This window comes from Adiantum capillus-veneris, chromosome 17, assembly GCF_014529385.1.
Source record: "Adiantum capillus-veneris isolate H3 chromosome 17, ASM1452938v2, whole genome shotgun sequence".
Taxonomy (NCBI): Eukaryota; Viridiplantae; Streptophyta; class Polypodiopsida; order Polypodiales; family Pteridaceae; genus Adiantum; species Adiantum capillus-veneris.
Window position 1 is genome coordinate 25,436,376 of NC_140947.1, and position 15,848 is coordinate 25,452,223.

The 15,848-nt window shown below is 43.7% G+C and overlaps 1 protein-coding gene across 1 annotated transcript in view; it reads left to right on the forward strand.

Moving 5' to 3' along the window:
* The window catches only part of LOC147436940 (uncharacterized), an 82,979-nt gene extending 67,836 nt beyond the window's left edge, over positions 1 to 15,143 (forward strand). Inside the window, exon 7 of the mRNA XM_086486336.1 lies at positions 14,831 to 15,143. Within this exon, the coding sequence (XP_086342462.1) occupies positions 14,831 to 14,912 (82 nt within the window). The 3' untranslated portion in view covers positions 14,913 to 15,143. The remainder of the gene's footprint in view (positions 1 to 14,830) is intronic.
* The last annotated feature ends 705 nt before the right edge of the window (positions 15,144 to 15,848 follow it).

Here is a 15,848-nt window from a genome sequence, read left to right on the forward strand (position 1 = left end):
AGGTTTAGGTTATCCTTTAATTGTATGCCTTGCATCCATCTAGCATCTTCAAAAGGATAGTTCTTAAACTTAGTAAGATCAGAGTTACCGGGGAACGCCCCCTAGCCCCCGTTCCGGCTTTTGGGGGGGCAGTTCCCTTCCCGAACGTTCCGAGACGTCCCGGAACGTTTGACGTTCCGGGTGGCCAGTGCAAACCGGAACGCCCGTTCCGGAACGTTCCGGAACGCCCCCGGAACGTTCCGGAATGCCCCTGGAACGGCCAACGGCTACAAACAAATTTGGCAAAAATTGAAAAAATTGAAGTAAATGTTTGGGCTTTGTTTTGAAGTGTGCAAGGCCTCAAGGACTCATAAAATGCACCCCCCTCCCCCTTTCTCTCCACAAGCTAATCCTCAAGGCTCAAGCTCTCTCCCTCTCACACTCTCAAGATCTCTCCCTCTCAAGACTCACTCTCTCAAGGCTCAAGGCTCAAGGCTTCACGCCTTCAAGCTCTCTTCCTCTCCCTCCCACTCTCTCAAATCTCTCCCTCTCCCTCTCACTCTCTCTCTCTCTCTCTCTCTCTCTCTCTCTCTCTCTCTCTCTCTCTCACATCATCATCTAGTCATAGCAAGGTTGAATGGTCTTCAAAACGAGTTTTTTGTGAGTATTAGAGTCAAAGCACTCTAAATACTCCTTGTATTTAAACACAAGGAGCTAAAAATGCACTATTTGGGTGTTTTTTATACCTCCCGTTCCGCGCCGTTCCCGTTCTGGACCCCTAGCCGTTCCCCCGTTCCGCAGGGATCCCATCGCCGTTCCCGTTCCGCGTTCCGGGTAACTATGAGTAAGATACCGTCGGATAATCTTACCGCCTCTTAATACCTTGTCTTCACGTCGGAGAATGGACTTGGGCTGCAACACCTCTTCTTGGTCCTTGATCTCCGGTGGGTCTTCAATAGTTGGTTCTTGAGGTCGCTCTCCTTTATAAGGCTTTAGTAGGCTCACATGAAAAGCATTGTGTATGAGCCAATGACTGGGCAACTTGAGTTGATAGGCCATCTCATTGATTGGTCTAAGAATCTGGAAGGGACCATAGTACCTTTTTGCTAACTTAGCATAGTGCTTTTGGTGTCCCGTAGGATTCTTGCCCGTGGTGTGCCTTAATCGAGCCTTGGGAAATTTAAGCAAGACCCATTCATTTTCTTTAAAGGCTTGGGCTCTTTTGTGCTTATCAGTAGCAGCCTTTTGCCTTTGCTTTGAGATAGAGATAGCATCCTTAATCTTTTGGTGGAAAGATTCTTGTAGGTCTCGGCTATACTCATTTGTTGCGAAGATCTTCCTGTGTACCTTAAGTAGCAGGGGACTTTTAGATCTTCCCTCAATTATCTCGAAAGGTGCTTTTCCCGTGGAAGTATGTACAGTGTTATTGTAGGCATACTCCACTAAGGGTAAGTACTTCTCTCCTTGGGACCTTTGATCTACTTCTGTTACGCAGGCTTTTAGTAGATCAAGAATTGAATGGTTAGCTATTTCACTTTGGCCATCCGTTTGCGGGTGATAGGCTGAAGAGAAGTTTAGCCTTGTCGCTAAATTCTCAAGAGACCCTTCCAGAAATTACTGGTCATTCTAGGATCTCTGTCCGATACTATGGACATCGGCAAGCCATGGTACTTGAAGATTTGTGAAATGAAGAGGGTTGCCATTTGATGGGCTTTGATAGTCTTTTTGACAGGTATAAAATGAGCTTGTTTACTGAACCCGTCTACTATCGTCCATGTTCCCGTATTCCCATGGATAGACTTAGGCAATCCAAAGATAAAGTTTATGAATATGCTTTCCCATGGTGAAACCGCATTCACTCTTGGCGTCTTGAGATTGCATCGGCTACTTGGTTATGCTTGTCAGCAATGTGAGCAATATGAAAATGAAATTGCGAAAGAAAATTTGCCCACCTCATTTGTTTGTCGGAGAGCTTGGTCTGCGTCATGAAGTACTTAAGGCTTTGGTGATCTGTCCGTAGAATCAAAGGAGTCCCCAGTAAATAGTGCTTCCATGAGTCTAAGGCATGTAGAACTGCGAGGAGTTCCTTTTCATATATGCCTAGAGCTTGCTCAACAGGGTCGAGCCTTTGACTTTCATTGTCCTTCTTGGAGTAAAACAGCTCCAAGGCAATCACCACAAGCGTCACATTGGACCTCAAATGGCTTTGAGAGATCCGGTAGTGTAAGCATAGGTTGAGAGATAAGCTTTTGGAATGCATTGTTCTCCTTGGCAGACCATGTATACCTAACGTTTTTCTTTGTTAGGTCATGTAATGGTCCTGCTATTAGTGAGAACTTTTCTATGAAGCGTCTATAGTATGCGCACATACCTATAAAGCTTCTTAGTTCATGAAGATTCCTTGGATTAGGCCATCCTTTTATTACCTCTAGCTTTTATGGATCCATTTGGATGCCATCTTGAGAGATAATGTGACCTAAATATTGAATCTCTTGTAAGAAAAACTCGCTTTTCTTGTGATTAACATAAAGTTTATTCTCTTGTAAGACTTGAAATATTACCTGGAGATGTTGCTTGTGTTCGTCCAATGAATTAGAGTAGATGATAATATCATCAAAGAACACTCTAGTAAAGGTTTGGTGAGGCCTGAATAGCTTCTCCATCAAGCGGTTGAATGTGGCTGGTGCATTGGTCAAGCCAAAAGGAATGACAATGTATTCGTAAAGACCAAATGTAGTGCGAAATGCGGTCTTTCCAATGTCTTGATCAACTATCCTTATTTGATGGTAGCCACTTTTTAGGCCAATTCTACTAAAGTAGGGCGACCTTTGTAGCTTATTAAATAGGTCTTTTATCCGTGGAACGGGAAACCTATTTTTGATAGTGATCCTATTGAGTGCAGTCCACACACATACGATATGTACCGTCTTTCTTTTGCACTAATAGCACGGGTGAACAAAATGAAGATGAGTTAGGCCTAACCATGCCCTTCTCAACTAACTCATGCACTTGCCGCATAATCTCCTCTTGTTGAGCTTGAGCAACTCTATAAGGAGGGAGGTTTATTAGGCGGTGAACTTCCTAGAAGAAGTTCAATTGCATGGTCATCATTGGCTTGTTAAGAAGGTAGTTCACAAGGGATGTCGTCAATAAAAACATCTCGAAACCCCTTGAGAAAATTGAATAACTCTAATTCTTTGTGATTGTTTATATTTTCTTTTGCTAAAGCATTAGGTTCATTTTGAGAATCTTTAACAAAAATCATGTACACGGAAATAGAGCTCTTTATTGACTTATTGAAAGCTTGCGTATGTACAATGGGTATGGTGTTACCCAACTCCTTAGCATCTATGTACATATCTTTTTCCCTGAACCTAAAGTAGATTCTCCTTTCAAGGAATTTAACATTGGCAGCCATGCGATCAAACCATGGTGCCCCTAGGATTACATCCTCGTGCTTGAGAGGAGAGATAAAGAAGTCCTCTTTGTCAACATAGCTTTGGACATGTAGCCTCAATTTCCCAATTAAGGGAGTGACTGAAGCTTCTTGCCCCTTGAAAGCACCATCAGTGGCGGGTAGGACATCTCCCATCTCATAGGCTTGGATGCCTAGCTTGGTGGCCAACTCTGTGGATATGAAATTGTGAGTAGAACCACGGTCAAAGTAAAAGCATCATGTTCTCTTACCTTTTCCCAAGCATGGCATAGAGGAGATCCTTTGTGGTGAGCTTTCTCTTCTTGGATTTCAACCAAGGTAGCTCTAGGAGGCTCATGGCGGGTGTTCTTTTGGGGACAAGCGCGGTACGCATGTCCTTGCTCTCCGCATTTGAAACAACGGTTATCTTTGTGATAACGCTCAAGCTCTTCAGAAGAGAGTTTTTTTTTGCCTTTGTAAACTCCCTTCTCCTTAGCTTTGTTGTTATTGGAATTGCCCTTAGGAGATTCTTGGACATTGTCCTTCCCCTTAGGCTCATTAGAACCCTTGTTTTCCGTGGGCTTAGGATTTCTCTTAGCCCTTGTTTGGAAATTGATTCATGAAGCCACCATAGTATGGTGTATGACCGTAGATATGGTGCGTGGCCTTTGGAAGTTAACATACTCCGCCATTTTTTCAATTAAGCCCGCACAAAATTGTTGTTTTTGCTCTCCAAAATCCATCATTTGAAGACAGTGGCTTTGAGATGTAAGTCCCAAAACTTGTTTACATATTTGTGAATGGATTTGTAGGGAGAGAGCTTCAAGCTTCGCCATTCAGTGAGTACTTTGTCTTTGGCATCGGTGGCCAAAAACTGCTTCATAATGGAAGCTCTTAAAGCTTTCCATGGTTGTGGAGCTTCACAGTTTGCCCGTAGGCTAGACCACCATTGCCTGGCGGACTTTTGAAAATGCATAGCTACATGGCGTAGCTTAGAGGACTCCGTGAAGCCCTCATCTCCAAACGCCGCATTGAATTGTTGGATGAAATCCAAGACTTTGTCCATAGCACCAAAGGTGCCATCGTAGGTAAAAAAAGAGAAGCTCTTTCCTCCCTCTTTGAACTTCTTGAGCTTGGACGATCTCTTCCACGCGGCATAAGATTTCCTATGGCCTCTTCTTTTTGATGGTTCAAAAGTTGTACCATCGTTTTCTTCAGAAGATGAAGAATTTGAGGAAGATGGAGGAGAGGGTGACCTATTTCTCGCCGTTTTCTTGCCTTGTTCCTCCTTGTCTGCACCATTAATTTCTTCATAAGAGGAAGAGGATGAAGAAGATGGAGAAGAGGGTGACCTCTTTCTCGCCTTTTTCTTCTCTTGCTTTCTGTCATCCCTCTTTGAATTTGGTGTGGAGAAGTGTGTGATGGTCTTCTCCATTTAGGAGGTGATGGAGAGCGTTTTGCCCACTGTCTTCGTGGAGCCAGCTCTGCCGAGGTGGCAAGAGACTCACTTCTTTCTTGTTCTTTTGGTGGGGGCTCTTGAGTTCTCCTTTGGGAAGGAGATGCGTCGTCAAGTAGTAAATTTTTGAGCCCTTCGTACGGATCCTCTTCTTCTTCCCGAATCAAAGAGAGGCCTCTTTTGGAAGTCTCACAAGGAGGCTTCCTAAGTACTCTCTCTTCATGGTGGGGGGCTTGGAGAATCCCGTGGGCACGAAGCTGCTGTTGCACTTCACTTTGGAGGGATGGATTGCCCATGGCTTGTTGAAGCCTAGAAACAAGGTAGTTAACAAGCATAGGGGCATCATTAGTAGCCTGCTCATTAGCAAAATCAAAGTTGTCACATTAATTTCACTCTCTTTACTATTGTCAGCCATTCTAACAATTTTTTAGGTGTACTTTGGCACTTCAAGCCCTAGTTGCTGCTCCTCTTTACCCCTTTAGAAAAGCACTCAAGCTCCTGTACCCGTGGCTCGAATATCATTAATTGCAAGGAATAGAAGAGAGGGTCTTTCAACACCAAAACAGTACCGTCAAGCTTCTAATAGCTAAATAGTGGTTAAGCCATAGGCAAGCCCCGTAGGACTCCACTATTAAGACCATAGCTCTCGACGGCGATGCCCCGTTATCTGCACAAAGGCAAGCGCACTGCAAGGCTGAAAATTTCCTATTCTACTTACTCAATTGCAATTAATAATATCAACCATTTATAGTTAGCTTGAGGACCTCCCTTCTTGAGCAAGAAAAGAGAAACCTTGTGCTCTGATACCAATGTAACATTTAATGGCCTAGTAACTTGTGTGTAGCAGAAAAAAGCATAGACATAGTGAGCATTTCATTAGAATAGATTCCTAATGAGTATAGCAAGAGTGCTTGGATGGAGAGAGCAACAAAAAGCATAACACCTAGTTAGATAGGCATGAATAATACTTCAAAAGAGAAATTAAGCTACTGACAACAGTTGAGGACCGGATTTACATGGAGCCGGTCCCTCCTCCAAAAAGGCTTTGTATTATAGGCTTCCCCCATCAAGGGAGATAGTTTACAATACAATACTTTGTGTTCCTTCAATATTTAGCTAGTGCAATGAAGAGGAAGCTTCAAGCACTAAGCAAACACTTTAAAACACAACATCAATTCCCTCACGGTCTCAGACCCAAGACCTCACACACCTTCGAAGATGGTGAGAGCTAGCGGGGTATGAGAGTAGATTGAGAGGAGGAGTAGTCTTACGAGAAAGAAGTATATCTCCTCACCTAATCACTCATGATAGCTTAGCATAGCTTAGTAATTAGCATGGTAGAGGAGATGAGCATGCATTGAAGCTTGGCTCTTGGTTCGATTCGCATCACAAAGCCAAGAGTTGTTGGTGTAGGCCTCCCTTCTCCAAGCTTGGAGTAGATGATGAGCTTTCCATTAAAGCTTGAGAAGGAGAGAGAGAGTCTTCTTGCTTCACACATGAGATTGTGTGAGTGTGTGTGTGATAATGCCTTGCCAAAAATCAGTCCCCCTCTCTCTTTTGGTCGACCCCTCTTGCAAAATACTCATGCTGCCACCCCATTGGACCCTGCAAAGCTTAGCCAATGAAAACTGAGAAGCATAAGTGATAGCCTTGTGACATGTGTCCCCCTTTCCCCTTTTGTGAGAGCTTTAGGTAATCAAATAATGCAACTAAACTCTCATTGGACCCCTTTGTCTTCTGGCCAATAGGAATCAGGCAAGCCATTGGGTTGCTGAATGCTCATTGGACCCCTTGGGAGACTGTCCAATAGTCTTCTAGAGAGCTTAATTCTTATTGGTTCTTTTATTAAGTGTTTTTAAATCAAATAAACTAGATTTACTCTAGCCTAATTCTCATTGGTCCACCTCTATGGCCATCCAATAGGATTTGAGTGCACCTTGAGGGCAACTGGGCTAGGGAGTTGACATGTCTCCTATTCCCTTTGTGTAAAGGGAGCTTGTGAGTGTGTATGTGTGTTTCTCTCCCATCCCCTACTTACAGGGCTCGTCCCCTCCTATGTAGGAGTCTTGACGACTTTTGTGTACAGTCACAAAGCATCCAATTTCACTGAGTTTGACCATTTGGACATAACCTTTGAATTTTGGAAGTTTTAATGGGCTGAACCTTAGGGTCTTTGAAACCCATTGTTGCACATTGCTCTTGTGCAGATGGCCCCTGTCACAAACGGGAGCGCATAACAATATAAAATATACTCGGATAAATAGAATTTATCACTTAATACTGAAGCCAAAGGATATAGAGAGAAATAGATAGAGAGAGAGATAGAGAGTGAGAAGATTGACACAGTGCTGGGATCAGAAGATGGGCTGCGTCCCCCCCCCCCCCCCCTTAAAGAGAATCCTTTATTAGGGAGAATCTTTTTACAAGCACGAGAACCGGAGAAAACCCCTCCGTTCTAATTCTCTGACTCAATGGTCGTTCCTTCCCGTAAGGGAAATCCGAGAGACGAGCTCTCAATCCTTTTTCCGTCTATACTCGGAGTTGAGACTCCGCAGACAATTTCCGAATTCCGTTTCCGGAATTCCCAAGCGTAGGCCGAAGCCTTCTTGCTTCTCCTTCACGATGAAGTACCTGCAAACACATACGCAAACACGTGACAACAATTCGTATAGCGAATCCACAATAGATACCTTTTGCTCTTGCGTGGAAAAAGCGACTTCTGTGCTACGTAGTGTCGCGATCTCTTACGTTATCTGGCGGCAGAGTCTTCTCTTGCTGACGTTGGTAACTCCTTTTTAGTGAGGGCATGTGATGCTTTTATAGCTCCTTGGCCACGGCACGAATAGCTGCTCGCGTGGAGATCGCGGCCGTTTTGTTTTGTTTTTTTTTCCTGGGTTGTTCTATCCGAAATAGGAAGAGTGAATTCGCTAGCTAGTTTTGTTGCTTTATTTTCTAAGTGGTTTCCCACTTATTAAGTGGGCGGCCGGCATATTTTAAAATTGGTCTGAACCTGCCCAAAACTTCAATAAAACCTTATAAGTTTAAAACAATGCTTTTCACAACACTTTCTTGGCGTCCCTTGATGCAACCACATGTACAAATGCAATGCAGACATAGATTCCTCGCAGGAAAGCATTTGCTCTTCCTGGAAAACTCGTTAAAATTTTCCGCTTTTTAAGAAAAGCTTCTCAGAACCCATCTTTATTCTTGTGCTTGCGTCTTTACGCGTATTCCTCTTTCCTGTTCGGATTTCCTCTCGACTATGGATATCCCCTTTCCGATGCACCCGTCACCCACCTTGTGACGCATCAGGAATACCCATCACCTAGTCCTTTCCTACCAAACTTACGGTACAATCCCCTTCACGATGCTCTATGTCACCCATCCTATGACGCATTAGAGATATCCGTTCCTGGATGGTCGGATACTTCTTACCAATGCTCCCTGTCACCCATCCGTTGTGACGTATCAAAAGTACCCGTTCTTGGTGGCCTTACAGATACTCCCTTTCACAGTGCTCCTGTCATTACTTTGAATGACGCACTAGGGATACTCTGTACTCGAATGTCTCCAGTGAGAAAAACCTTCTCACTTAAAATTCCAATAATTCATTTAGAATTATTTTCTTGGTGCTCCAAGCAAAAAAACCCTCCCACTTATAAATCCAATAATTCATTCAGAATTATTTTTCTGTCAAATAAAGCCAATTTAGCAACAACCTCCCCTTTGGATCCCTACTGTGGCCGGTCTGCCAGCTTAACCAATATTCTAGCTTTTTCTCCCCTGGTACTTTCCCATATAAAATGATCAGTTTAACATGAAAAAATCATAAAGGAGAATTAGATATTAGTTATTATGACACCTCAAGAACCTCAAGGCCCTAAGAACCTCAAGAATCCAAGTTTCTCGAGAACTTAAGTACCCAAGATCTTAGTGTATGGTCATCACCCGAAGCGGAATAAGTACTTTGCGTGAAGGTGATGAGCATGGAGGTGGTGAAGAAGAATTTTCCCCACCAGAAGGTTTTTCCGACCCTCCCCCTTCCCCATCTATGCCACGGTTTGCACTAAATCCTATGGAGGCTTTGGTCAAGTCGATGATGGACATGATGCTACAACAAGAGGTGCAACGAGCCACCTTGGATCGTGAGTGCGAAGAAAGACGGTTAGCCTTGGAGCGTGAGCGTGAGCAAGCGCGCTTGGCGGCCGAAGAAAGAAGGGTAGCCTTGGAGCGTGAGCGTGAGCAAGTGCGCTTGGCGACCGAAGAAAGACGAGTGGCCTTGGAATTAGAACGTGAGGTGCAGAGAGACCAACACATGCAAGAGTTGGTCCTACAGGTACTACCTCGAAGTCCGAGCCACTGAAGGACGTGAACGAATCATCAGGTAGCACAAGTCGCGGATTTCAATAACCCCGTCACTGAGAAGTTGACGTTGAGTAAGTATGACGGTAAGATGGATGCTACTATTATTCACTCTTGGTTGCATCAATTTAATGCTTACTTTGCGACAACTAAGAAAACAGGAAATAGCAAGGTTTTGACGGCAGCCATGTATCTGCCGGTGATGCCATTAATTGGTATCACGCATGGCAAGAGGCACAGTCGACCGTGCACCTAGAGGAAGCCGAAGAAGGCGTGCACCTTTCCTTCAATTGGGCCGACTTCCAAGACAAGCTCAAGGCGCGGTTTATGGCCACCTCAGTACCTAGCACGGTTGAAAGACGATTGGCGCGGTCACAAGCAAAATGTTATGTCAGTTATGTCTTTCTCTAATCGTTTTTGCAGCTCGGCACCCAATTACGCAGATCGGATGATGAGCACAAAGAGGCATTTCTTTATGGGTTGGGACGAGTATATTAGGTTCTATGTCGAAGTTCTCGACCCCGTAGATCTCAACAAGGCGGTAGCGATTGCTCTCGCACAGGAGATGAAGCACAACAAAGGAAAGCTTAAGGAGAACAAGTCTTCTAACAGTACCTCTTAGACTCCTTAGAACCCACAAAACGGTAAGAATGGTAAGAACGATAGCTCTTCTAGCCAATCTTTCTCTAATCCTTCGGAAAAGAACTCTCAAAATGAATCTAAGGGTAAAGCTAACACACTTGCTAAACCTAAGCTCACCCCAGATAAAAAAAGCTTCACAAAGAATTATAAGAGGATACATAACATCAGAAGACCAAGTCATTTATGCTAAGGAAGGTAAGGGTCACATAAGACGAGATTGCCCTAAGAACGCACCCAAAGAACCCACAAAATTCACATCTTCTATTAATGCACTCAGAAAGCACACTAATGTGTCCCAAGTTTCTCACGATCATACCGTTGCATCTCTCATGCATTGTTATGGTGATGTGAATGGTCAACGCATTGTGGTCTTCTTTGATTCTAGTAGTATGCATGATGTGATTAGCGACTCTCGTGAAGAGCGTACGTCTAGAAGCTCAACCCATTGATCCCATTGTGGCCTCTGGTTTTGCTCCTGGCATGCACTCTTCATTTACGCATGAATGTCCTGATGTGACCGTGTCCATTCAAAATGTCCGTTTTCGTCGAAAGTTTTTGATTTCTCCTCTCTCAGAATACGATGTGTTTTTTGGCATTAAGTGGTTTAAAGGTCATAATCCACAAGTTTGTTGGAAAGAAAACACTCTCAGTCTCGCAGTTGAAGGAGCACCTCTCGTGGTTCTTCAATGTGACACTAAGATTCCTTCTATGTTACTAATCTCTCACTCGGACGAGGATAAACCACGTAGTCTCATTCTAGAGAAGCATGATTTGTTGCATGACAAAGAACAAGAAAAGGAGACTCTCTCAGTCATTCCTTTTCCATAGCACGACACACATGTTTTGCATGATAAAGCTGTGATTGTTCACAAGGATGATGGTTTAGATGATTTTTCTAGTGAAGCTAACCTCATTGCAGATACGATCAATCACGCAGAACCGATCTTGGCTCTTGAATCGAGGTCCAAGGATCCCACTCAGGAAGTATTGTGTGCTCGCATGATTAGTCAGCACGCATTGTTCGAGTGTTTCATTCGTGACGGTTTCTTGTATTTTCGTCGCCGTCTTTATGTGTTCCCTTTCCATAGGCATGCCGTATTGTACGATGCACATGATTCACTCACGGATGAGCACGGATGTATGCAGATCTCTCTCGAAAAGAAAAACAGTTTGCATCTAAGGAATTCACATTGTTTACCGATTGTCCGTTTTGTCAATCGCTTTCACATATTTCTTCCTTGGCATGACACAGTCTTAGAAAGAGCACGAGAAAGATTGCCCATCAAGCATCGGCATTTCCGTTGTGATTTGCCACAGTTGATAGGTTTATGTCAAAAAGCACGAGAAAGAATGCCCATCAAGCATCGGCATTTCCGTTGTGATTTGCCACAGTTGATAGGTTTATGTCAAAAAGTCAAGATTCGCTCTCACTTTTTGCGTATGTTTGGTGAACGCTTTGGCACTTCGCCACTATGTTCATCTGCATTACATTTAGGAAGAATCGTATTTTTCCAGTTACTATATATGGAATGGGTATGATTATGATTTTGTGTTGGAAGTGGTTTCATGAATTTTCCTCCTCGGAGATTCTTGAAGGAGATGGACCTACGTCCATAGATGCTGTTGGAGCATTGAAGCCCCCACAGATCACTTTGTGTCGCTTTCGGAGCGGCCCAAAGAAGCAAGCATTGCAGACCTTCATGAAGTTCAAGTATCGCACGACCCACGCATCAGAGTGGGCCGACGAAGAGTTCTTCGTAGAATTCTAGGCATTGTTGGCGCACTCCCTAGACGCCATACAGCTCGGTACCAGTACCTCCCTTTGAAAAGGAGACCTTTGTGAGCCTTGCGCAGGCCGTGCATGTCCAGGCACTTACAGTAGTTGCATATCCTTTGGTTGCTCACATCATGATCATCAACATTACAGTCAATACCCATCATGAGCATTTTACAGTGCACAGAACCCATTTTCCCTATTTATCCATTTTTCACTTATTATTTAATAAGTGACTTTTGTTGAAAAACTGGGTAGGGCAATTTTGCTAAGTCAGTATATAAGAAACCTAGCGCTAGCACTTTCTGGCAGCAGAGGCAGCAGAAGTTCCAGCAACTTATAGTGCACCTTCTCAGCAAGATCGGCAAGAGGCCTAGCGTTTCCAGCCAACGGTAGAGCAGATTGCGTTTCTGGCTACAAATCAGCCTAGCGTTTTTTGCTACAAATTCAGCCTAGCGTTTTCAGAAGATAGCAGATTAGCCTTGGCGTTTTTGCTACAGATCCCCTGGCATTTTCCAGTTGCAGACCTTGCCTAACGTTTTGCAGTTTTTGGCGTCAGATCAGCCCCATTACATCAGCGTTTTCAGTTTTCAGCACTTGGACACAACAAATCAGCCCCTAGCCTCGCAGATCTCACCTACCTGTAGCAAATCCTCGTCGTACCGTCAGATGAGCCAGTGTTTTCAAATTCAGCCCGCTGTCCGCAGATTTCAGCATCTGCGTTTTCAGTGCATCGTCGTAGCGTCGTCGCCATCGCCGTCCTCGCCGACACAGTGTCAGTATTGAGTAGAAAGTCAGCATTTGCAGATTTCAGCCCTAGCGTTTTCAAATTTCAGCCCATCCTCGTTGTCATCATCATTGTCGTCGACATCGTCGGCAAGTCCATTGCATTTAGACCATTGTTCCATATTTGTGCAATCAATAGCATAGACCTCTCTCGCCATAGAGAGGGGGGCCCTTGGAGGAGGGTTTGAGAACAGTCTGGTATCGTATTCTCTCTCTCTCTCTCTCTCTCTCTCTCTCTCTCTCTCTCTCTCTCTCAGCTTCACAGTGTCATTCACTTTTTTTGTGATCATTGCGCTCTCTCACTAAAGGAACGGAAGGCTCTCCCTTCCGTAAGTATAAGTAACAAAGTTCAACATTCACTTCCGCTGCACCTTACAGATAGGGAAAGCTCTTTTAGGTTCCTCTGAATCACTTCAAGGTCTGAAGGGTCTCAAGCATTCCACTCCTTGGATTCTCTAGGTTCTTCAACATCGTGCTCTTGTCGCCTTATCATAGAATCCCGTGTCTTGGCGACTTCCTCTAGAGAGACATTTTTTTCCAACTCTGCGAGTTTTCCTTCCAAGACTTGAAGCTCCTTGTGCTTGCTTCTCTCTTAGCTTGTCATGGCTTCTTCCCATATCTTCCCAGAGTCGTCCTCCTTTGCAAAGAATGAGAGAGGACCTTGCTCTAATACACTGTCACAAACGGGAGCGCATAACAATATCAAATATACTCGGATAGATAGAATTTATATATATATATATATATATATATATATATATATATATAGAGAGAGAGAGAGAGAGAGAGAGAGAGAGAGAGAGAGAGAGGGTCGACACAGTACTAGGGACCAGAAGATGGCCCCTCCCCTGGGTGAAAAGTATCTTTATTACTGGGGAGAAGTCTTTATACAAGCACTTGAATTGAACGTATCACCACGTCTGTTCTAAATTAGACTCGCTGGTACTTGGAAGCCTTTGCCTCCTAATCTTAGGGCAAATTCCTAGTCCTAGGAACTGTTGTTCCGTACTGAGAAATCCTCGAGAACCAAGGTTCTCACCTTTGGAACTCACCTTCTAGTCTCAGGGCATGGCATCCCTATAAACTCTATATTCCGACTCTATTCCCAGAGTCCTCTTCTGCAGAGATCTTAGCATCAACTATGCTATCCTGGATACGAAGTCCCTCCTCGGGAATCTCTACTCCGTGATCCCAACTCGAGAGTCCACCACTCTCAGATGTGTGGATCTACAAAGCAACTCCCCGGAAGAAATCTGTTTGCAGAGAATTCTCTCTTGCAATCCTACACCTAGAAGAGGTGTGCTCTTGGGTTTCTTCTCGTAAATAAGCCCCGTCTACGATATTTATGGGCTGAAAACAGAGAAAAACAGCAGCTTGTCGCGATGGAAACAATCTCTGAGGGCACTTCTCCGTGATGGAACTCGTCTACGTGGTCTCGACGTCAACTGGTGCACTCAGGGCAGCCATAAGGACTTCGCCTTGGCAGCTGAAATCTGCAGCAGCCTATTGCTGCCTTGGTTTCCTTCTGCCAAAAGTCCGCTAACTCGGGTGCCAGTAGGTACTTTTTATAGGCATAGGGGCTAGCAAGAATAGAGAGAGATTTGCTGCCCAGAACAGGGGTAGCAGGGGGAAGGGGTTGGCTTCCTGCCCACGCCATAAGGCGAGAGAGAGAGAAGTCGTGAACTGCCAGGAATAGTAATCAAGAGGGGGTGCCCCAAATGGATAGTTGGCTGCCCACTTTTCAAGTGGGCGGCTGGCCAACTCCTGTCACCCACCATGTGACGCATAAGGAATACCCATCACTTAGTCCTTTCTCACCGAACTTATTGAACAACTCCTTCACGATGCTCTACGTCACCCATCCCATGACGCATCAGAGATGTCCGTTCCAGATGGTCGAATATTTTTCCTTGATGCTTTCTGTCACCATGTTTATGCTGATGCTGAGGATTGGCAATTCCCTACTGTTAAAAAGGAATTAAAGAAGTGTGTTTTTTGCTTACTTGAGTTTTGCACGATAGGAAATGTGTCTACAGAGAGTTCAGTCTTGAGTCTTGATAAGAGTCGCTTTCAATAATAAAGATTGTTTTTCAAAGTCACTTCCAGATAAGCTGCCTCCGTAGCGCTAGGAAGATCATCGCATTGATCTAGTACGAGGCAGCTCTCCTCCTACAGGGTGACTCGTGAGTTGAACTTAGCAAGAAGAAATTTTGAGTGTACTTCTCCTTATTGCTCTTTAGTTCTTCTGGTTCAAAAGAAGGATGTTATATTTTGTATGTGAATAGGCTATAGGTCTCTAAACAAGATCCTGATCAAGAATGGATTTCTGTTTCCACGAATCGATGTTATTCTTGTGTGTGTGTGTGTGTGTGTGTGTGTGTGAGAGAGAGAGAGAGAGAGAACACCTTGTTTGCAGGATAACTTTGGCTTCAACCCTCAATTTCTACATATGGGTGAATTTAGAAGATCCAACAAGTGGCTTGAAGAAAGCTGCCTAGCTTAGTTGCAAAGGGTGGAAAAATAAGCTTATCAGAGGACTATAGAGGATTATGTAATTCTAAAGATCTTAACGATCGAACGTTCCTTGTTTGCATGTTTTGTGAACTCAATGCCAGTAATAACTTACATGAGTGTACATGTCTATTTTGCTGCAACAGGAAGCACACGTGTATGTATATGTAACAAGTATACAAGTATACACAATTTCAAGCGTTGACACATTTTCTATAGATATGTCATTGAAAGAAGTTTTATGTGTTACAAGTTTGTACGATACTTACTGATAAGGAGTGAGGTGGAAGCATTATGTATCCTGAGGTGGGAAATTAGATGAGGGTGCAAACCAAGTGAGTATTCGTGAAGTGGGTATAAAATATGCTTCGACAGTCTGTTTGGCTTTGGTTAAGATGGTAAATAAATGTATATTTAAGATCTCATGGATGAGGATGCATGCAAGCTATCAATTTTTTTTATCACAAAGTTATTTATACCTAAGTGTTGCCAAGTTATTGTTGAGAATTCGGTACGATGAAACTTACTCGGCTACCACCCAATCCTAATACAACTCCTATCTAAGGTTTGGAGAAATCTGGCAGTTTAAACATGGAATGCCAATTGTAGAATCAAGCGAAGAGGCATTAGCATTTTACAAGAAATGGGGTTGCTAGTTTTTTAAAATCTCATATGTAAATTTAAAGATCAGAATGTGATTTAGTCATGATAATAGGGCTCGAGTAGCCTATATTCTTTCTTAAAACCTATGATTTTTGCAACATTTTCATGGTCTAAAGTAGGAGTTTTCGAGAAATAGCATCTTTTTGGCATCTTCATGCTCATCATGTTATTTGTTGACTCAATGATCTTTGTGAATGTTTTTCGCATCTTTTGGTGATTTTTGCTTGTCATATTGGTATTGTTGATCACATTTCGACTTG